At 40.4% G+C, this 23,561-nt stretch overlaps 1 protein-coding gene across 2 annotated transcripts in view; it reads left to right on the forward strand.

Moving 5' to 3' along the window:
- SLC25A21 (solute carrier family 25 member 21) overlaps window positions 1-23,561 on the forward strand; it is a 494,918-nt gene that overhangs the window by 355,847 nt on the left and 115,510 nt on the right. For both annotated transcript variants that reach the window (XM_082737814.1, XM_082737815.1), the window contains one exon: window positions 13,489-13,572. In XM_082737814.1, coding sequence (XP_082593940.1) covers window positions 13,489-13,572 — 84 coding nt within the window. The remainder of the gene's footprint in view (window positions 1-13,488; window positions 13,573-23,561) is intronic.

Genomic DNA, 23,561 nt, shown 5'->3' on the forward strand with positions numbered 1-23,561 from the left:
ATGAGGGATAGAACAAACCCATAGAGAGAAAACAAAGAGCCAGAAAAGCACTGTGAGGCCATTAGTTTAGGGAGGCTTGAACAGTGTCACAGCACAAAAGGATAATATCTATCCAGAAGGCCCCCGCTAACCCCATGCACTGCGAATATGCTATGTTGGGTTTCCTGGGTCCTTTTGGCGGGGGGGGGAGCAAGAATATGACAAATCTAGCAAGACTTGCCTGTTATTCATGTTTTCATGCCACATGTTGGTCTCCTATTAGAATGAAAACTTCTTTTTTAAAAAGATTGATTTATTTATTTAAGGGAGAGAGAGAGAGAGAGAGAGAGAGAGAGTGTGTGTGTGTGTGTGTGTGTGTATGTGCGCGCGCGCACACGCAAGGAGCGGTGGGGAGCAGAGGGAGAAGGAGAGAGAAACCTAAGCAGACTCCAGCTTAGCATGCAGCCGGATGCCAGGCTTAGTCTCACGACCCTGAGATCATGACCTGAGCCGAAACCAAGAGTCGGATGCTCAAATGACTGAGCCACCCAGACGCCCCTGGAATGCAAACTTCTGTAACAGGGTCAGTGTCTGAGTTGAGCAATCTTAACATGTGAGTACCCTGTACAGAGTAGGCACTCAGCAAATATTTATTGGCATGAATTCTTTATAAATTTCACTGTTCCAGAACACTTCTTTGCTCTTGTCTACTCAATGATAAAGTTTTACTTGTGGAGGGAGGAGCTGAAACTCCCAGTGTTAAAATCTGATCTTCAGCAGTGTCTCCTCCAAGTGACCTTCCACACCTCCTACCTTCCGAAAGGCGGTCGCTTTATTACTTGTAGCCTTTCAGTTTTGTTCTCTCAGACCTCTGATTGATTTCTTGGGTGTTTAGAATAATTTGATAACTATCCAGCTGTGTTCCAGGGGCAAGACAAGCGCAGGGTCCTCCAGGAGTCTTCCGCACTAAATTTTTTTCATCAATCACTTTCCCTTTTCCTGGCTCACCTCTACCCCACCCCTACCCCACCCCCTCCAAAACCTTCCTTCAGCACTACCATCTTCTTGAGCTAATCTTTTTTTTTTTTTTTAAGATTTTATTTATTTATTTGACAGAGAGAGATCCCAAGTAGGCAGAGAGAGAGAGGGGAGCAGGCTCCCCGCTGAGCAGAGAGCCCGATGTGGGTCTCAATCCCAGGACCTTGAGATCATGACCTGAGCCAAAGGCAGGGGCTTAACCCACTGAGCCACCCAGGCGCCCCTTGAGCTAATCATTCTGTGGTGCTCCCGACCAAACTGGTTTTTGCGAGATCAGCTTGGGGACATGGAGAAAGGGCTGTGACATATCCCTAAATTGAATGAGGCTTTTTTTTAATTGTGGTAAAATATGCATTAAACTTACTCTCTTAACCATTAAAAAAAAAAGCTGATTGTCATACTTGGAACTCATGATAATTAATTGACTGAAAATGAGCAGAGTTTCATTGGACACAATCAGAACTCAGCCTAGGAGAAGTTTGAAGGAGGACATTTAACTCTTATATGTTCACTATAGGTTTCTCAACATGGGTCTCATTTTAAGTGAATGTCTTACGTTTCGTCCTTAAGATTTTAAGGAACCTACATTGACCAAGATATCCAGTTAATCTGGGTCTTAATTTGTAAAATAGAGAGCTAGTTTTTTGGGAGGGGAGGTAATTATTTTAAAATGCAAATTTCTATATGTAAAAACTGCTAGTTGGAATAAGTTCATCATCTTATGAGTTTAAATGAACGGTCTTGAAGTGCTTTGTTACCCATCAAACTACCCACCTGTAATTTCGCTAAATATATCAGTTGTCTTTTATTAAATATTTGGTTAGTTGGTAAAACAGAGTTTCCTGTATGAGTTCTGTTGCCAAGTTTGGCTGGCTCCTGGGTGGGAATAATTCATGCATCTCTTGTGTTGTCAGTGTTCTAAGTGATTTTTGATTATTTTTCACATGTTATTTGATGATAATCATGAAGCCACACCCTTCCACTGGGCTCTCTTTCATTTTTTTTTTTTAAGATTTTTTTATTTATTTGTTTGACAGATAGAGATCACAGGTAGGCAGAGAGAGAAAGGAGGAAGCAGGTTCCCCACTGAGCAGAGAGCCCGAAGTGGGGCTCGATTCCAGGACCCTGGGACCATGACCTAAGCCAAAGGCAGAGGCTTTAACCCACTGAGCCACCTAGGCGCCCCTCCACTGGGCTCTCTTGAGCATGGGCTTCTGTCATACTGGAATCTTCATTATTATAACAAGCATATAGTTGAGAAAAAGAGAGTGAGTTAGAGAGAGGGAGGAGAAAGAGGGAAGTTACAGAGTTAGTTGATATTGGTCTTGACAGTGTTCCCCAGGAAGACAGTAGGCTTGGAAATAAAATCCATAGAATAGATGTTAAATAAATATGGAAAGGTCAAGGGTTTTGGGGGTTTTTTTGTTTTGTTTTGTTTGGTTTGGTTTGGTTTGGTTTGGTTTGGTTTACAAAAATGTATCAGTCCAGTTGTCTTCAATGAGAGGTCTGGGAGGAATCACCTGATGTCTTGCTGTTCAATTAGGACTGTGCCCAAATTCTTCTGTAAAGATGGCCATCCCACCTCACTGTGAGTGATCCCTCTCCATGCACAGTCTATACTCCAGACAATGAGGAATCAAATCAAATTAACACAATCAATTCATCTCTAAAACCTGGCTCTCCCCAGAGCAGTTAATTTAGGGCCAATTTTTCTTTCAGAGTTCCAGAGATAAACTTCAAAGTCAGTTGGGTGGCATGCAAGCAACATTATTCCCTCTTTAACAAAGGAAAAAAGCTTGGTTTTAGAGAAGTAATTTTACTGGACATTCTCAGGTCATGATCCCAGGATCCTGGGCTCCTGGGGTCCCACATTGGGCTCCATGGGGAGCCTGCTTCTCCCTCTGTCTGCTGCTCTGCCTGCTTGTATCCTGTCTCTCTCTCTCTCTCTCTCTCTCAAATAAATAAAATCTAACCCCCCAAATTAAAAATAAATAAAAATAAAAATGCTCTCAAAGTTGAAAGTGATTTATAAGCAAGCAGTATGATCACCACTGTTTTGATCATCTGGGGGTCCTGTCCACCTATAAAATGCTTTGGAAAACTCTGTTCTCATTTGGAATCAATAATAACTGATCCAAATCTTGGTAACATATGAGGTCAATCTTGGTATAAAAATAAAAATGTCCCTTGAAATTTTCCTCAACTCCGATAAGCATAAGCATGTTTTCTTCCTTACTTGCCAAGTTTCTTACCTCCATTCCCCAAATTTCTTTCTAGCATAAGCATTTATGCTTATGAATGCAAAAAAAAAAAAAAAAATCACCCTTTCTCCTAATCTTTCTCTCTTTGACATTGTTGAAAAACATCCTTCCTTATCAGTGCTAAATAAACCATAAAATAGGCACATTTAATCAGTAAAAATAAAATGGAATGGTATATTAGGTGTCTAGAAACTCTGTATTCTCTTACATTCTCCCTCACTGGGACCCCAGCTTACAGTCTCTTGTGCATAATTAGTTTATGTGAAGTGGCTCAGTTCCCAGGGCCAGTAAGAGGATTCAAGTAGATTTGACTGCTTTCGATTTCCCTGTTCTGGAAATCTTTTATGGAGGCTGGAAACCAAGAACTTCAGTCTCACCCTGGGCAATGAGCTGGATGGAGTTCAGCAGGTAAGAATGGCATTCTGTGGTTCTCTCTGTCGCCAGGCCGTAGGTGCTACTGATGAACATTAAGAAAACCTGTTGACCCAGGAAGGTAGGTGGGGAGCATCAGAGAAGGAAGAATATAGCTGACTTTGGGGGGGGGGGAGATCAAGTTTTTTAAAACTCTAATTATTCTGGGAATATGTGAAAACAATATTTGTCATGACCGTGGTAATTTTAGTATTTGACTGTTAAAGCTGATGTCACCCTCTCTACTCCCATTACCTTGCGAGTGGGTTATTTTCCAACCTGTGATCCCGCCTTCCCTCCCTTCCCACATATAATTTGATTTCATGCTAATTAACCACTGTAATGGCCAGCCTACATCAGCGCACGTGGGAAAATGGAGGTAGGTGCGTCTGGTCATTTGTTGATGCTAAACACTAAGTTGAGTTAAATACATGCATACATACACAGATATGTATAGTCAAGAAGTGGCAGCCCTATATTATTATAAGCATAATTTTATATTGTGACATGTATCTTACAAAGCAAAATACGGAAAGTCATGCCAGTCAGGCTTTTCTTTAATTGAGACCAGTTTATGCTTGGAGCACTTTAATTATACGGCCATGTCAATTAGCCTGTTTTATTGCTTGTGGCTTAACATTATTAGATTTAGGTTATAATTTCTAATGATCATTTGTCTCTGACTTGTTAACTAGAATATTGTCATTAAAATAAATTGTAGAATTATATTGTCGGCGTTCTTAGCTGTTATCCCATAAGTAATATAAACAACTGGAAGAACGTGTGCCAGACGGTAGAATCAACTGGCTTATCATGATTCATCTTACAAGGTCAAATTTTGCACAGACTCTACATGCTAGGAATACGATATGCCTTATAATTGTGTAAGATGCACAAAACTCGATCTATTTCATCACACTAGTCAGGGACACATAGGTAAATGTTTATCGTAGCAAAACTTGCGTTTGGCAAAACGATGAACCATTTATAGGATATTTAGGTGTATAGTTAAAGTGTGAATTGTAAAATGTACAGTCACAGAATATCAGACTTTAAATCTCCCAGGCTTGTGAAAGGAGACCGCAATTAGACGTGTCTAGGATCACAGGAAATTATTTAAAGTATAATCAGGCTATCGGGGTTGATCTGATATTTCAGAGAGATAATATTTTTGAGGCTCTGTTCAAAAGCATGTTCAGAATTACATGGCACAGAAGATTTCCCTTGCTTTTGTGGCTTTGCCAAGATGTGTTACTTTATCTGTAGCAATTATCTAGGCTGACTGAACACTCCAGGTTACATATTTCTTCAAATTATAAACTGTTTTAAAATAACATGGAGAAATTTATTGGTCTCCTTTACAATATCATAAACACTAAGCCAAAGCATAGCCCGGCCCACCTACACCTAGTAAAGACATTCAGACTTTAAAAAGGCAAAAACCTTCATTTTTACCAGGCATAGATCTTTATTTCTTTTATAAAGAGGCTCTCTCAGAGCAATGACTGAGCACATTCAGGGAAGATATCTTTCTTTTCCCTGAATTTTTAGAATACTTTGATAAGCAGCCAAATTCATAAGGGCACAGCTTTTGAACTTTGGTCGGTGGTCACTGCACAGACAGAGCCAAACTCATGACCCTTGTGGATTTGTTAGCATTAGTTTAGGGTGCTAATTGATGCCAGGCCTAAGTCGTGAACCCAGCAAGCAAAAACAATGCTTAAATTGCAGACAAACCTAGTTCCCAGAATCTTTAACACTTGTTTTTGCCTTATTTTTTTTTTTAAGATTTTATTTATTTGTTAGAGAAATCACAAGCAGGGGAGGGGCGGCAGGTGGTGGGGGGTAGGTAAGGGTACAGGGAGAAGAACAAGCAGACTCCCCACTGAGCAGGGAGCCCAGACTGGGCTGGAGCCCAGGACCCTGGGATCATAACCTGAGGCAAAGACAGATACTTAACCGACTGAGGCACCCAGGCACCCTTGTATTCTGCCTTATTTTATAATTAACTACAAACATCTCTTCGAGCTCCACCCTTTTTTTTTCCATTCTAGAGGACAAGGTCTGTGGCTTATTACCTTTTGTGTCCCCAGAACTCTTAACTTTGCCTCTTGTACAGATGAGGATCTCAAGAAATGTTGGGGCAGAAATCTGTCTAGAACCGTAAACCGCACCCTTCCAACATGATTAAAGGACTCTCGTGCTTGGTCACTGCCAAGGCAGTGTTACGTGGATTACTGTTATATTTAATCTAAAGTAAAACAGAATACCCATAGCCAACATTTTTTTTTTTTTGAGCCATGTTCAAAGAAAACCTTTCTCTCCAGCACTTTCTAAAGAAAACTGATGGGATCATCTCCCAAGATGCGCCTCATCTCCTCACCATCGGACGTGGTCTTTCTGAAGGGATGACAGATGCAGAGGCCCCATCCCCCTTCAGTTGAGTGGTTAACCTTTCATGGAAAGCGGATATTTCTTCTCTTGGGGCAGCCTCAGTGGAAGGTGATTTTTCAGGGTACAGGAAACAAATAGACATGGCGGGAATTTTTCTCAAGATGTGCTTCTTTGAGTCTTTTCCCAAAGATTGTAAGGTTTAGATGTGGACAACTAAATTTCAAAACCTCATACATGTCTTCACATGTTTGGTGTGACTTTGGCCACGCTCAACCAACCAGTAAGAAATCAAACATACTCCATAAGAGAAACATCTTATTTCAGTAAGATGGGCTAATTATGGTGAATTAAAATCTTTACTTAATCTTCCTATAGTTATCCTTTTAATGTGTTCTGTAATTGCTATCCTTTAGTCTGTTAATCTCTGATTCATTAGTGGGTTTCTTAAGTGTTTATTAAGGAGCATGTGTAACATTCTGGTAATTACTAATAATCTTGGTTCATACCACATCTGCAAAGATCTTGGCAGGGGATTTCATTAGATTCATCACGACTTACTGTCAGTGTACAATTTTTTTTTAAGATTTTATTTATTTATTTGACAGAAAGAGATCACAAGTAGGCAGAGAGGCAGGCAGAGAGAGGAGGAAGCAGGCTCCCCACTGAGCAGAGAGCCCGATGCGGGACTCGATCCCAGGACCCTGAGATCACGACCTGAGCCGAAGGCAGCGGCTTAACCCACTGAGCCACCCAGGCACCCTCAGTGTACAATTTTTATTAGCTGTCTCCCACCTCTATAAAATATGGAATTTGGGGCTTTACAAAATAATGAAATGCTTCCTCTTTCTTATGGCTAACCAACTCATAAAATATAGGTCTGTGTGTCACTGTCCCTTCAAAATCAAAGTGTCCTGTAACATCTCCTCTCCCATTTTACTGCTGAGGAGAAAGGCCAAGAAGGATTACGCTACAAATCTCACTAGTTTTCACTGCTTGTTCGTGGCTACACTTAAATTGTAACTGGTGGCTCCTGGTCTGTGTCTCATTTCCCCCAAATCTCTCACCTCTGACAGAAAGGTGTAATTTTTATGTAACCTACAGCTTGATAGTAGCATACAGTTCCACTCAGGAAATACGTACCACTCGGGACTATCTTTGGTGCCGTAGGTACCCTGCATCTCCATCTGAAACAAAACACACCTTTCTCTCTCGCCTCTGACAGCTGAAATCCCTTTTACGGGGGACAGGATCTGAGAGACAGCATCTCAGTTGCATTAAGGATAAAGGGTGTGAATGCTTTTCTGAGAGTGGAGTTGAAGAAGGGAAGGTAGCAGAGAGCACAGGAATATTGTTGAACTTGAAAATGGCCTGGAGATGTTGCTAGAGCTAAACTTCACCCATCTCACTGCTCTGCTCAGGGTCAATGGCAGTACCAAAGGGATGGTTCTGATGGCTCTCACCCCCTTCCTAATCTCCCATCAATTCCCTACCCCAAAGCACCACAAAGAATCGTATGGTCGAACTAAAAAGCAGAGTGTGTGCTATGTGAACATAGCTCCAAGACAAATGTCATCATCTACCCCAATCTGACTCTTTGCAACTCAACTGCCACCCTTCATACAAATACACTATAAATTACATATACACATGTTATATATGCATATATGTGTACCTGTATGTGTGTGACCTGAAGCCTCCTCTCCCCGGGACAGATGCCATCAGCCATCCGTATTTCTTTAAGATGAAAGATAAGGAGCATCTGGGTGGCTCAGTCATTGAGCATCTTCCTTCGGCTCAGGTCATGATCCCAGGGTCCGGGGATCAAACCCAGCATCAGGCTCCCTGATCAACAGGAAACCCGCTTCTCCCTCTCCCACTCTCCCTATTTATGTTCCGTCTCTCACTGTCTCTCTCCCTGTCAAATAAATACATAAAATCTTTTTAAAAAAGATGATAGATTGGGGCGCCTGGGTGGCTCAGTGGGTTAAGCCGCTGCCTTTGGCTCAGGTCATGATCTCTGGGTCCTGGGATCGAGTCCCGCATCGGGCTCTCTGCTCAGCGGGGAGCCTGCTTCCTCCTCTCTCTCTCTCTGCCTGCCTCTCTGCCTACTTGTGATCTCTCTGTCAAATAAATAAATAAAATCTTTAAAAAAAAAAAGATGATAGATTAAAAAAATTACTTTGCAAACAAAGGCACCACAGAAATTTGAGGTTTTGAAATTTTCAAACAACCTTGTCCTACAGCGTTTAAGGCAAGCAAAGTCATTTTATTTCTTAAAGACAGATCTTTTTTATGACCGTGTCTTAGGAAGCACCCAGACCAGCTGAATGCCTAACCTGGCGTTCCTAGCTGTGCAGAAAATCAGCAGCAGACTAGTCTGAAAGTGGGTAGCCCTGGCTAAGCACACAATGAAGCCAGTGGGAAACACTGCAGTAATGGTTCTCAACCCGTTCCGAGAAAAATAAATAGTTCAGTGAGTGAGAACATTCTTCAGCTTTTAAAAATACGCTTGTACATTTGTTTGTGAACATTGAGCAGCCCTTCTTTGCCCTGGTGGGTTACCACAGTAACTCACTTCATGTTTATGGCATGGTGGATGATAGGGCTGTTCCCTCCGCTCAGAGGAGTGTGTCCGACTGTGCTCCCTGGAACCCCAGCAGACAGGCTTGCTGCCTCCCGGGCAATGAGGCGTATGGAGGGTTTGAGCCACACGTCTTGGTGGTTCATCCTGATTGCATGTCAGGCACTGAATGCTTCTCGAGTGTAACTCCCCTGTCCCGTTTGCCAGTTTGGCAGCACGTTTTCATTCTAATAAGAGAGGTTTCTCAGATGGAGATTCCAGATGTGTCTAAGCTGCTTTTATTAGGACAATGGAAAGGTCCAACCTTTTCTTCTAAATACAATCAAGAGTAGTGTGGCTTTGCCTGGGTAATTTTACAAAGAGTTATATTACGTAACTGGAAGATTGTCTCCCCGGGCATAGAGAGAATTTGTTAGCCCAGAATGCAGCTTGCAATAATGCTGACGTAAAGCTTCAATCCAAGAGAGAAACCTTTTAAGTTGCTGAAATGAGTGGAGAGGAAGAAGGAAATTGCTGTTTTACATGATTGACCAAAATGCACTGTAATTATATCAACTTGAAACAGATTCCTTAGAAGAACTGATAACTCTATGATCCGAACAAGTCATGTGTAGTAGAATTAAATACTGCATGTGCTTTCTCTGCAACGTGCAGACACGCCGTATTAGCGATGTGCTGTAGAAGAGACAGCCGTGCTTGCTTTAGCCTGCTTAATGAGACCTCCAGTGAAGAATGGTGGGTGGCTTTACTGAGGAATTAGTATTTACCCTGCCTGCCCGTCCTTTTGCACTGCTTTACAGCATAGCTTGTGGACTCTCCTCATGGAATGTTATTTTGATGTTGCCACTCCTGTTTATAATTAACACAGCATCACTCATCAGTCAGTTTCTAAGTGGAACACTCCTTAAGGATTCCACTCACTGTTCTTGTTGCCTGTTTTAGGGGGCGTGGGTAAAATGTAATCACTGATCTTTAGCCCAAAGTTAGCCTTCACATTTTCCTTCTTCCAGTCAGTGTCTCCTCACAGTACAATTTTCTGTCAGCTACAGTCCACCATAGATAGGAGATCATCTCCAAGAAGAGTAATAATGGTATTTACTGAGTGCCAGGAAAACTCCTTGGCTGACACTGGATACTCTGAAACACTATCATTACTTGCATATGGAAATCATCTGTTTGCATAGTTCCTTCACCTAAACTAGAAACTTCTAAAGGGCAGGATTATGTCTTACTTCTTTGTAATACCTCAAATAGTGGAATTCTTGATACATACTAAGTGTTCAAGAACTCTTAGTAGCTGAATGAATGGCGGATTAGAAATAGCATCCGTGGGGCACCTGGGTGGCTCAGTGGGTTAAAGCCTCTGCCTTCGGCTCAGGTCATGATCCCGGGGTCCTGGGATCTAAGCCCCGTATCGGGCTCTCTACTCAGCAGGGAGCCTGCTTCCTCCTCTCTCTCTGCCTGCCTTTCTGCCTCCTTGTGATCTCTGTCAAATAAATAAATAAAATCTTTAAAAAAAAAAAAAAAAAAAGAAATAGCATCCGTCAGATTCTACAAAAAGAAAGAAATTGCAAATAGCAAATAAAGTGCCTAGACTTCCAATACAAGGTTAGGTGATATAGTTAATTAAGTTAATTATGAAATAATAATTTCATATAATAATAATTTCAAATAATAATATAATTATGAAATAATAATATTTAGTCTGTATTCGTCTTGGTGTAAGCTGACGGAAGACCTGCCTCAGTGTTACCCAGGCACACAGACATCATAGACAACGTCGACATCTTGAGCTTCAGCAGTGGAAGAGGGGCTAAGGTCATTTTTCTAAGCATTGGGATGTACAGAGTCCCATCACTGGGAGATGGCCATGAAGATTTCACTGAAGTACTCCACTGAGGAGCAGGAAGAAGTCACATGGTCTCTACTGGGATTTTCAACTTTATCTCATTCATTTCCTCCCCCAACCTACTCAGGTCTCCACGCACCCTGAGCAACTGAATGCCACAGCAGGTTTTCTTCACACCTGAAGGAAATGTGGGGGGCTGCCATGGTGGGGGATCTCTTTCTTCACTTCTCTTCAAAGGACAACTTTTCCTCCCTGGACTTTGTTTCTCTCATTTCCCCACCTGGAATGCTTTCTCCTGCGTACTCTTTTTGCCTCTGAATCCTACAGGACCAGCTCAAATCCCTTCTCCTTCCTGAAGTCTTTCCTGACCCTCTGCAGAGAGCAGTAATTGCTCCCTCTGATAAACACCTGGGCAATTTGGTACCGGTGCTACTTGACATTGTGGATCTTTTTCTTTATATTTTAAATTATTGTTCTCATTTACTTATTTATTGCAACTCTTGATAGTGAAGATAATGCTCTGAGCTTTTTTTTTAAACCTGTAGATCTCATTTCATATGACAATTATTTTAAAAAATACTTGGTAATTTGGGGAAAAAGTGTCTAGAAAGGAATTTGATGGAGGTAAGTGAAATGAAATGAAAATTTTACAGATATTATGAGAAAAATCTACGACCATGTAATACTTTGATAATATATAATACTATTTTAAATTATTTTCGTAAAAGAACAGTTAGAGAATAATGTTGGACTTCCCAACTAAGAACGTACAAAAATGTTTCTTCCTTAGCAATGAATATAGCTTACAAATATGGAAATGCAGAGTTGGAGATTCTTTTTCGCATGAGTATCAGCATCATATTTTGGAAATCACTCCCTATGCTGTTTGTTATTTGTAGTATAAACAAATTTTATGCAAAGTTATTTGTTGTGTAGGTGTACATGTCATTTTCTCATTGTACTCTTTTGGGTTTAGTGTTAATTCATTTGTAGTCAAAGTACCAAATTATCTCATCTATATGCAGTAGTCCAGAAATACCAAACATGGTCCATCTACCTGACCATCAAATCATGTTCTTGGTTCTAGACAGAACTGCTTACTCAGCCTTCTGGGCCAGTGGTTATGCCAACACCAAATGTACCTCTAGATCCGGAACAGTTTAAATGAGTGAGCTGCATTGGTCCATGATCTTCTGAAGAGTTCAGTACAATTCAAATCTTAGAGATACAGTTCTTATCTAAAAACTAACCTTCAAAAAATGATCATGCTAATGGAGTTTTAAATTTGATGAACAAAACCATTGTGAAGATGAGCATTTATGACATTTTAAATTTTGGCAATAGTAGAATATTGCTTGGTAGGTTGAAGAGGATCAAGAAGGTATTGTGTTGAATGTATCATAAAACACACACACGCGCGCGCGTGCACACACACACACCCATATATTTAAAGAGAAAAGGAATAACCCAACAAGCTCACCCCTTTCTTTATATTCCTGTTGCCTCCCCTGGTGTTCAGGCATTATCTTCATTAGGATTATTATATCGCCTTCATGGATATTTCACCCTCCAGACTCCCATTCCAATCCACCCAATCAGGCAGTAAATATTTTTGTAGGTATTTGTGTGCGTTCTGCTGAAAGAACTGTGCTGGGATCCTCAACTTCCTCTTCTCAGAATGGCTACCCTCCTGCACAGTTATGTTCGGCAACTCCCTACAAAATCAAATATAATCCAGCCTCACTTTCCAGTTTTATAATATACTCGTTTCATATGCCCAACTGCCTTCAATCAAAGCAAAATATTCACTCTTTTCTGTGATATATATGTCAGTTTTCAGCATAATTCCCTGGGGCCTAGAACCCATAAAACACATCATTCTTAGAGGTAGAAGTGTTTGTATTATAAATCCAACAATCTGAGAAAAGCATCTTAAAGTGGATGATAGAAGAGGTGTTTTTGGAAATGTTCTTTTAAAAATTTTTGGTAAAACTGTGGAAGGAAGAACAGAGGGCCTTAACTCAGAATTGGGACAAGGGAGTTAAACACAAGTAGACTAAAGAGACTACAAGTAGTCTCAACACAAGTAGACACAAGAGACACAAGGAGACTAAAGAAACCCCAAAATGGAGAACACCTGGGGTGTAGAGGCATGAGAGTCCTTGTCATAAATCTCATTAGAAACAACCCCAGAGTAAAAATACACGATGAGCAAGTTAAGACCCTCACATTGGGAAACTCCCAAATGTTAAAGGCCAAAGTCCTTAGATGCATGCTCCTAACCAAAAAGAAAAAGAAGAAAAAAAGAAATTTGCTTTCTAAAATGTGGTACATTTTTACTGAGCACCAAACTATATGCTTCTGTGAAAATTCAGGAAGCCTGAACGTAATGACCAGCTCTGCTCCATCATGAAGGAGAAGTAGGGACTGTAAACTGTACCACAACACAGCTGCAACTCTTGCTCTAAGCACAGGTTCCTGTCTGCCAGGATGAATTCCAAATTCACAATCACGATCAAAGTTAGGCCATATTAGCTGCTCTGTATTTTTAACCTTTGTATTAAATTACCATCAAGGGGGCACTAATTAAGATAAGAAATAGAGCTACTTATTTGTTTCATATGCACCTTCAGATTTCTGAATTATACAGTAAAACAATCTATGACATCTGTGTATGCTTTTCATAAAAAGAAAAAGGCACACATGCCTCAGGGTGCATCTGCCTGGCTAAGAAACAGATGAAAAAACTCTTTCTATAGTTTCTATTAAAGTACAGAAGAATATAATTTTAAAGTCTACAAAAATAAAGTTAAGATTATATAAGGCAAATAAATCAATAGACTCTATAGCAAAACCCAGAATATTTTAGGTTAACCTGAAAAGGCTAAGTGTCCTAAGACTGAAAAATGGGGAAAGACATTTGGCAAAATCCTAACTTGGATCTTTTTGTTGTTGATTTTTTTCTTTTTCTCTAGGTTCCAGATTCAGAGATGTGCAACTGATCCAAACAGTTATAAAAGCTTGGGAGACAGCTTTCGAACGATTTTCCGAATAGAAGGGTATGTATGGTTCTTTGTGTATGAACTCTATGTTGATTTAGGCATTTGGCATGTTATTACATAGTTCATTTTTCTCATTTTTAATGGCTCGTTTTCCTACTGTTATTAGAGAAAAGTATTTAAAAGGGTGCCTTTCCACTTTTTGGTGTGTTTTTCCTGATAACACAATTGAAAATTAAGTATGTATATATAAGAACTACCACAAATGATATTAATAATCAGTTTGCTGATTAGAAGATGATTTCTATTTTGTGCCATTGATATATTTTTTTTAATTTTTTATTTTTTATAAACATATATTTTTATCCCCAGGGGTACAGGTCTGTGAATCACCAGGTTTACATACTTCACAGCATTCACCAAAGCACATACCCTCCCCAATGTCCATAATCCCACCCCCTTCTCCCAAACCCCCTCCCCCCAGCAACCCTCAGTTTGTTTTGTGAGATTAAGAGTCACTTATGGTTTGTCTCCCTCCCAATCCCATCTTGTTTCATTTATTCTTCTCCTACCCACTTAAGCCCCCATGTTGCATCACCACTTCCTCATATCAGGGAGATCATATGAAAGTTGTCTTTCTCTGCTTGACTTATTTCGCTAAGCATGATATGCTCTAGTTCCATCCATGTTGTCGCAAATGGCAAGATTTCATTTCTTTTGATGGCTGCATAGTATTCCATTGTGTATATATACCACATCTTCTTGATCCATTCATCTGTTGATGGACATCTAGGTTCTTTCCATAGTTTGGCTATTGTGGACATTGCTGCTATAAACATTCGGGTGCACGTGCCCCTTTGGATCACTACGTTTGTATCTTTAGGGTAAATACCCAATAGTGCAATTGCTGGGTCATAGGACAGTTCTATTTTCAACATTTTGAGGAACCTCCATGCTGTTTTCCAGAGTGGCTGCACCAGCTTGCATTCCCACCAACAGTGTAGGAGGGTTCCCCTTTCTCCACATCCTCGCCAGCATCTGTCATTTCCTGACTTGTTTATTTTAGCCATTCTGACTGGTGTGAGGTGATATGCCATTGATATTTTTTTAAAGTTCTCATAACAGCAGCTATCTAAAGGTAATAGTTCTTTATTTTGATTCTTGACTATAGTGTCCAAATGTGTTCCTTATTTGCATTGTGGCTTATGAATATTCAGTCAAAACAGAACTATGTTAAAAATTGATGTGTCAAACTTGTTATCCTATCTACTAGATGATCAGATAAACAGAATTTTTTTTTATATAAGCTAAAAGTGTCTTTGATGTATAGTTTTGGTTAAAGACTCTTTCTGGCACAATTTTCCAAAGGATATTAGATTTGCTTTTTGAAGTTGCTTTCATAAGAGAATTGGTTGGAAATATTAAGTATGTAAAAAATGGTAACAGTAATAATTATAACTAGTATATACTTAGCCTCTACTGTGTGCTAGAAATTCTCCTTATGACTCTGTGGGGTAGGTTCTATTAGAATCCACTCCAGTTGGACAAATGAAGAAACCAAATGAAGACTCAGAGGAATTAGTCATTTTCACATATCTGATATATAATGGAACTGGGACTCAAATCCAGGTTTGTTTGACCTCAAAGCCCATCCTCCTTGCCTCTGTAGTTCACTACCTCTCTTGGAAGATTATACTATGAATGTTATTCTACCAGTTGCTTATTTCAGCTGAACATATGTTATGGATTTGTTTCCATGACAATATATATATTTTTAATAATACCATAGTAATTTTTGTATCTACATGCTGCAGTCTATTAAATTAATCCTTTTGGCAGACCACTAGGTTATTTGCAGGTTTTCACTATTACAAATGATGGTGCGATAAATATCCTTATACTATTTTTTCATATTTATGTGCATATAGATTTTTTTCTATAAAATAACTTGCTAGCTATGGACATACAGGATCAAATGATATGCACATCTTATATTATAAATGTTAACCAACTATCTTCTGGAAAGTATCAGTTTTTGAGAGTTCTCATTCCTTCACACCCTCACAAACACTGGACATTATCAATCATTATTTGGTATAGCTGTCACCCATATGTGTCTCCTATTAATAATCTAAAAGGTGAAAAATAAAATTGTCTACAAGCATTCTTTTGATTATAACTGGGATTGAACATACTTTTGTAACCATAAGGTATCATTTCTTTCATGAATTTTTTTTTGTGCTCTTTGCCCGTTTTTCTTGGGTTAGATTTTTTTAGATTTATAGGAGCTCAGTATATATTGTAGGTACTAATTTTTTAACTGTGACATAGATTAACAAATATTTTTCCCACCTTGTCATTTATCTTAGAGCTGTAGTACCTTACACCTTTCAGAACCTTGTCATTTTTGAAGATTGTGGTTTGGTGATCAAATCTGTCTTTTCCTTTGTGATATCTGACCTTGTTGTACATTAAAAAGAAGGATATCGGGGCGCCTGGGTGGCTCAGTGGTTTGGGCTGCTGCCTTCGGCTCAGGTCATGATCTCAGGGTCCTGGGATCGAGCCCCGCATTGGGCTCTCTGCTCCGCAGGAAGCCTGCTTCCCTCTCTCTCTCTCTCTGCCTGCCTCTCTGCCTACTTGTGATCTCTGTCTGTCAAATAAATAAATAAAATCTTAAAAAAAAAAAAAAAAGAAGGATATCTTTTAACCCCAAGATTATAAACATTTTCTACTGGTATGTTTTACATTTAAATCTTTAACCCATCTGAGAATTTTAATAATGCACCGTGTGGCATATAGGAATTAAATTTTATTTTCAAATGGTCAATCAGTTGTCCAAATACCACTTGTCAAAAAATCTCTTTTACTCCCTTATTGGCAATGCTAGCTTTTTGTATATTAAACTTCCACAAATAGATCATTGAAATTTTCTACTCTGTTTCTCCATTTCTTACTCTGTTTCATTGGTTTATCTATCTCTATGCCATATCGTACTGTTTTAAAACATTCACTTTTGGAGTATTTGGGTAATATATAAAAATATGCCCTGCAGTTGAAAACCTAAACTTCTGGGGCACCTGGTTGGCTCAGTGGGTTAAAGCCTCTGCCTTCAGCTCGGGTCATGGTCCCAGGGTCCTGGGATTGAGTCCTGCATTGGGCTCTCTGCTCAGTGGGGAGCCTGCTTCCCCCTCTCTCTCTGCCTGCTTCTCTGCCTGATTGTGATCTATGTCAAATAAATAAATAAAATCTTAAAAAAAAAAAACTTCTTTTCTTTCTTTCATTTTTTAAAAAGACTTTATTTATTTATTTGAGAGAGAGAGCATGAGCAGGGGGAGGGGCAAAGGCAGAGGGAGAAGCAGGCTGCCCGCTAGCAGAGAGCCCGATGTGGGACTCAATCCCAGGATCCTGAGATCATGACCTGGCAGAAGGCAGACGCTTAACTGACTGAGCCACTCAGGCACCCAGAAAGCCTAAACTTCTTATTGTGGTACAGCACCCATCCTGCTATGGCCCTCCCTTCTTCTCCAGGCTCATTTGCCGTACACAGATCTATTCTAAGACCAACGGATCTGCTCACATTCTCATACCTTTGCGTATTGGTCGTTATCTTAGGAACGATGCCTTCATCATAACAGGAACAACCCCTTCATCCACACAGGAAACCATCTCTCCTCTTTCAAGGATGTCCTCACATTTCTCTCTCTCTCTCTGTCTCTCTGACCATCTTTTCTCTACCACAAGCTTTTTAAGCATTCTCACATGCTATGCAAAATATGGTGTGCATCTATCTCTCAATCTACTGTGGCTATTTTCTGTCTGTCTCCTCTCTCCCACCCCAAGAACATATTCTCCTAAGGGCCGTTTTTCATTTAGCTCTGTCTCTCCTGTGACTGTGTTTAGCACTGAGTAGAAATAGTAAGTGCACGTTAAATGAATGCAAGTCATCACATCAAAATCATAATGAGGCAAAACGAAACAGAGATGATAATTCTTGTATTGACCACCCCCTCTGAAGTTATGATAATAATCATGATAATCGTGATTAAATATTTTCAGGTGGGTAATGGCAAAGAATCAGCAAATTCTTGCTATTACTCTGATGATACGGTACCTAAATGCCATCCATTAAGGTTATACCTGCATCTATGACAACAGGGATCAAAATCATGCTCATTTTACCCAAAATATATATAAAGTTAGAGAAATCATAGTGCAGGGGCACCTGGGTGGCTCAGTGGGTTAAGCCGCTGCCTTCGGCTCAGGTCATGATCTCGGGGTCCTGGGGTCAAGCCCCGCATCGGGCTCTCTGCTCAGTGGGGAGCCTGCTTCCCTCTCTCTCTCTCTCCCCCCCTCTCTCTCTCTGCCTGCCTCTCTGCCTACTTGTGATCTCTACCTGTCAAATAAATAAATAAATAAAATCTTTGGGAAAAAATAAAAAAGAAATCATAGTGCATTATATAGTCAATCGCAGTGTCCCTTTCCAGTAAAATGGTAGTAGCAGCATTGCCAAGTTCTGTACGCTGTAACAGATACCTCTGAATTGGATGTGGGAGTTCCTTAGCCAGGCTCTTTATTTCATGTGTGTTAGGAAGAATTTGATGTTTCTGCTTTGATATCAAGTAATACAACAAACATACAGCATGGGTGGTCCTTGCTTAGTAAAACTGGCCTTTTCCTAGACTGTATGTATAATTGCTTCTAGAGAAAATTGACTTTCTTTCTGTAATGCCTTTTGATCTGGACATGTTATTAGCCCAAAGCTGGAGAGCTCTAGTCTCAGAGATGGAAGTACTTGTAAAAATACAAAAGAAAAATCTCCCATTATTTTTGATTCAGAGCAAGAATATTTAGTATGTTAAAAAAAAATGTTAAAAATTCCATAGTGTTAAGAAGAAAAAAGAAAAGGAATCCTTTTAGCACATGTTGTGTTAAATTTTTTTTCCTAGTGAAAGTAGTTCCTTTTGATTTTCTTATTTAGCTTTTAGAGTACCCTCTGCTTTCAAAGGTATTTTTCTCACTCAGGTGCATCCAGGCCAGTCTGGTCTGCGGCAGCAGGAACACAGTGCAAGTCAGTTTGACTCTTAGCATAGTTAAGACAATTCATCTCTCCTGGTTTTTCCTATATCCCCCAAGCTAAAGGTTTTGAAAGCTATTTCTTTTCTGTTGTTTAAGAACATTAAAGTCCGATCATACTCTTAACGTCCGCACAGTCTCCCATTCCCTCCCTGCTGTAAGAAAGTGAAGGGTGCTCCTCACCATTCTGAGAAATGCAATTCCCCACTTCTCTGACCAGAATTCATGTTTACAAGAGACAGTGACTCAAATACATGGGTCCAAGTTTCTTAGCTACTTTTAAGATTCTTTTAAGAAGCAAAAGCATAAAAAAAATTTTTTTTCAAAGAAAAAAGAAGCAAAAGCATCAATATATTTTACTTAATGAAAGACAACTTTACCCCCCCCACCCCTCCCCCAAGAAAGGCCTCCTAAATGCTTAGCAAGGATTTCTATTATATGGAATCTTCATACTTAGTTAACTTTTACCAAAGAGGCCATCGTTGTTTTGTCTAATGGAGAAGAGAGAACTCAGAGGCAAAGTATTTGTCACTGTTAAGAGTCCTCCATTGTCACCATGATTTTTTCATCTTATTCTGATCTAGCAAAAATAAACCCATAGGTCCATCTACTGAAACAGTGAGCCCAGAAGACATATTTAGCCCAGCTGATCAGACGCCTTTAAAACCAATTAGTTTCATTTTGTAAACTCTCCCGTCAAGTAGCAGCTGCTATCTCCACTTACCCTGCGTTTCTGCATCGCATCTTCCTTCCTCCTGCTTCAGAGTATCTCCTGAAAGTTTTTCTAGTCTCTTTTGTACCTGTTGCTCTAAAGAGAGTGATGGAGATGGGCACAGATGGGGGAGGGGGTTGTAAATGATGCTAATGTATAACCAAGGCTGCCTGTCCCCTCACTCTCCCGACACTGAAAGCACCTAGTGACCATTCTTGCTGAAACAAAGAGGAAAAAGAATAAAACAGAACTTAAGATATTCTAGTGACATAGGTAAAGAAAGATGTAAAACTATATATTTTTTTTAGTGTAATAAGCATGATGCTGGGGACCTTTTCATACATTATTTCCAACATAACACTATTCTCAGTACAACATAACATTATGTGTCTATTTTGTATGAGGAAATGGAAGATCAGAGAAGTTAAATCACTTGCCCAAAGTCACACGGGTACTAGTGGCATATCATGGTTTTCCTCTTATATTATATCACCTTTTACTAAACACCAAATTTTGTTATATATTAAATGAAAAGAAGACAACGTGAGAGTAGTGACTGCAAGCCCCTAATTTTTAACTATTCTAAAACTTGCGGTATTCCTACCCTCAATCACATAGCAATTTAAAGCAGCTTTCATCTCTTCCAGCAAATAAAATATGAAAGTCCTGGGAGACCATATATGTTCAGTTAACCCAAATCTTGTCAACTCCAAGACAGCACCCCAAACCTCAGAGAAGTCAAGACCCTTAATCTGGTGATTGTCCCATCCTTTACAGAGGGCTCCATATCTCTGATAAGTTCATGATTTTCCATCAGTCTGCTCTCGTTTTGCATGTTTCTCAGTTTTCTTAGGAGAAAAATTCATGGGCATTGGTTTGCCCAAGGCAAATAACTCGGAAACAACTAGGTCGGATGAGACTTAGTCTCAAATGAGAAACATGTTGATTACTGGTGCCTTCAGAAATATGGTATTCTTCAGAAAGTATTACTGTAGAAAATATGTGGTTGCATTTGGGGGGTATTTGAACTGTGTTTTTTGTTTCACGATTTGTTTTCTGTAACCACTGATGCTGCCCCAAGTATCATCTTACAATCAGACCACTTGGTGATTATAATATTTTCTAGTTAAATGACATTTAAGGCCTCGTTTTATGAGCTCCAGCATAATTGGCTAATTTGGTAAACTCCAGATGTGTGAGATAATGTGCCACTCATTTAAGTGCCTTTCAGACGGCATAAATGGCACAGCCCCAGGAGGTATAATCACTCCCTCTTGTTTTCATTAAGAAGGGGAATGAGTGGCTTGTGACACAAACAAAGGAAACAGGACGTCTACAACTGAAAATCAACAACAACCTGGTAAGATTTGGTCATTTTCTTTTTACAGGTGGACCGACTCCAAGATCCTTGGCTTAATTTGGTCTCTTAGTGGGTCCACTTTTTTAAAACATGGTTTACCTAATGTAACCTGGCCAGGTGATTCGAAAGCACCCTTGCCCCTAAATAGAAAGACTTTTGCCCCTAAAGAAGACCCCCTGGGCGGCCTCTGGAAAGCCCCTCACTTTCACGTAGAAGCACTGTACTTGAAGAGACAGTGGAGATGCTGACTTGTCCCAGGAATGGCGCTTCCTTGAGCAGTCAGCTTCCTCTCCACCTAAGCCAGGTTCCAACTTCACAAGGCCCCATACTTGCTGCTGCTTTTTCTCTCTCCTCTCTTCCCCACTTCTCATCCAACAGAAACCCACTCATCTACCCAGTATTGCCAAGCTGGAGCGTAGTGGATGGTTCTCAGCACTACTGTTCCCTGCATCCTGGGGCTGGTCCCTCTTATCTGATATATAGACCCAGCGGAGTTCACATACAACTGAGTGGTGGGTCCCTGTGTACTCACTGCTACTTAACCAGCACAGAGTTTTCGCCCAGACGGATGATTATGGACTGTATCCCAGGCCCCAAAGCAGATAATTTGCAGTGCAAATCAGCTTATGTAAATTACTGGGTATTGATTAGGTTTGCAAGCCTGGGGGACCCAAGTGAATCCATTCTTTGGTGGGTGCCAGATGTCCGTTGTGCCTTCTATGTGAGTGTCCTGGTACCTTGAGTGTCTTCTCTCTCCTCCTTTTTGTTTTACCAAAGAGGCCCCTCCTGGTACCTGCTGGACCTGCCTTGAGTGCCTCCTTGTTTGGGATTGCTTTCAACTTTATTGAGATATAACATTGTGAAGGTTTAGGTGTACTATGTGATGATTTGATACACGCATATATTCAAACTGATTACCACCAGAAGTGTAGTGAACGCATCCATCACCTCACAGAATTACCATGTGTGCGTGTGTGTGTGTGTGTGTGTTAGGAACACTCATGATCTACTCTCTTGGCAGCTCTCAAATATCCAGGGCAGTGTGAGGAACTACGGTTACCGTGCTCTGCATTAGATCCCTTCTCCCTTGCTTTCCTGCAGTGGTAAGGAGGAACGCAAACCACCCCAGCTGCTCTTGCCCCCACACTACGGAGTTCTACCCTGGCCTGCCTGGGCTTCTTCATGATGGCACGACAAATGTCTTCCATTTAGGTGGGGGAGAGAAAAAGAATAAGGAAATAGGTAACACAAATTTGGAGAATAAACTCTAGGAAATCCTTCCAGCAGGTCTTACACATGGTGGGCCCGGGTCCAGATGATGGCATCCCATAAACTGAGCCATTTTCTTCTTCCAAATCTTCTTCTGTTTTGCAAAGAGGAAAAAAAAAAAAAAAGATGATCTCAATCCAGGCATGGGTATATGGTTATTATTCCTGAATGATCTGTGTTCCTTTTAAAAGTGGCTTACCAATGCCTGAGTATAATATACTCATAAAATTTTAGACATGAAATGTATGTAATTAAGCTTTTCTTTTTTTTTTTAAGATTTTATTTATTTATTTGAGAAAGACAGTGAGAGAGAACATGAGCGAGGAGAAGGTCAGAGAGAGAAGCAGACCCCCCCATGAAGCTGGGAGGCTGATGCGGGACTTGATCCCGGGACTCCAGGATCATGACCTGAGCTGAAGGTAGTCGTCCAACCAACTGAGCCATCCATAGGTGCCCCTGTAATTAAACTTTTCACAGAAAGTATGCGGCTAAGCACTTTAAACTCTGATTATTTAGCAATTCAAGGTGGAAAATGAAAAAATGTAGGGTAAGGAGAAAATACTAAAGAAGAATTTTTTTTTTTAAAGCAGATAGTTGAACCATTGGCACATTATTTGGCATTCCTGTTTTACCAGATTATTCCATACCACTGCAAAGGCAAATAGCTGCTGGTTTAAGCTGTATCGGGTTGTAAAGTGGTCTTTACTATCAGGGAGAGGATAATGAATTTCCCGAGTGCTCAGATAGCAGCATCCTTATGTTTCCAGTGTCCCAGAGTTCTGTCAGAGGTCTTTTGTTCTGCCCACAGAGTGACCTTTAAAATGGTTTCAGCTCCTAGATTTCCCTCCTGTCATCACCATAGATTGCTAGCTGACAGTTACACTCTGACTCCCCCAGCCTCTCACTAACAAGACTTTCTGACTTACTGACTGGCCTTTGGCAAGGATTTAAGTGTTGCCAAAGAATAAGTGAAAACGTTTGCAGTGATGTCAGCTCGTCAGCAAGGCCTGATTAAGAGACCAAACACAGCTTCTCCCAGCACGCAGTGCTGACAAGAAGGAAAGGAGGACCAGTTGTTTGGGGGGAAGTAGTTGTCTTTAGGGAACGTTAGTGTCTCAATTCAGAGCCCGAGGAGATATTCCCCATGTTTTATAGAGTGTTAATGGGAGTTGAGGGGATTCTATGGTCAATGGGAGATGTCCACTTGGAAATATTTTCAAGCCTTTATTTTAACTAACTCTGGATTTCTGATGAACTAGATGCAGTCACCTTGGGGAAGAAAAATGTCTTTCCCAAAACCCTAGTCCTTTTTCTAGTGGTTGTTAAACCAAATGTTTTCAGATGAAAATGAAAAAGACAAGAAAATCTCCTAAAAACTCTTCTACTTTTGTCTGATTCTCTTATTGTAGAAAATAAGTTAAGGGCGCCTGGGTGGCTCAGTGGGTTAAGCATCCCATTCAATTTCAGCTCAGGTCACGATCTCAGGTTGTGTCATCAAGCCCCATGTGGGGCTCCACGCTGGGTGTGGAGCCTGCTTAAAACTCTGTCTCTGGGGACACCTGGGTGGCTCAGTTGGTTAAGCAGCTGCCTTCGGCTCAGGTCATGATCCCAGCATCCTGGGATCGAGTCCCACAT

This window comes from Mustela nivalis (genome assembly GCF_964662115.1).
Source record: "Mustela nivalis genome assembly, chromosome: 6".
NCBI lineage: Eukaryota > Metazoa > Chordata > Mammalia > Carnivora > Mustelidae > Mustela > Mustela nivalis.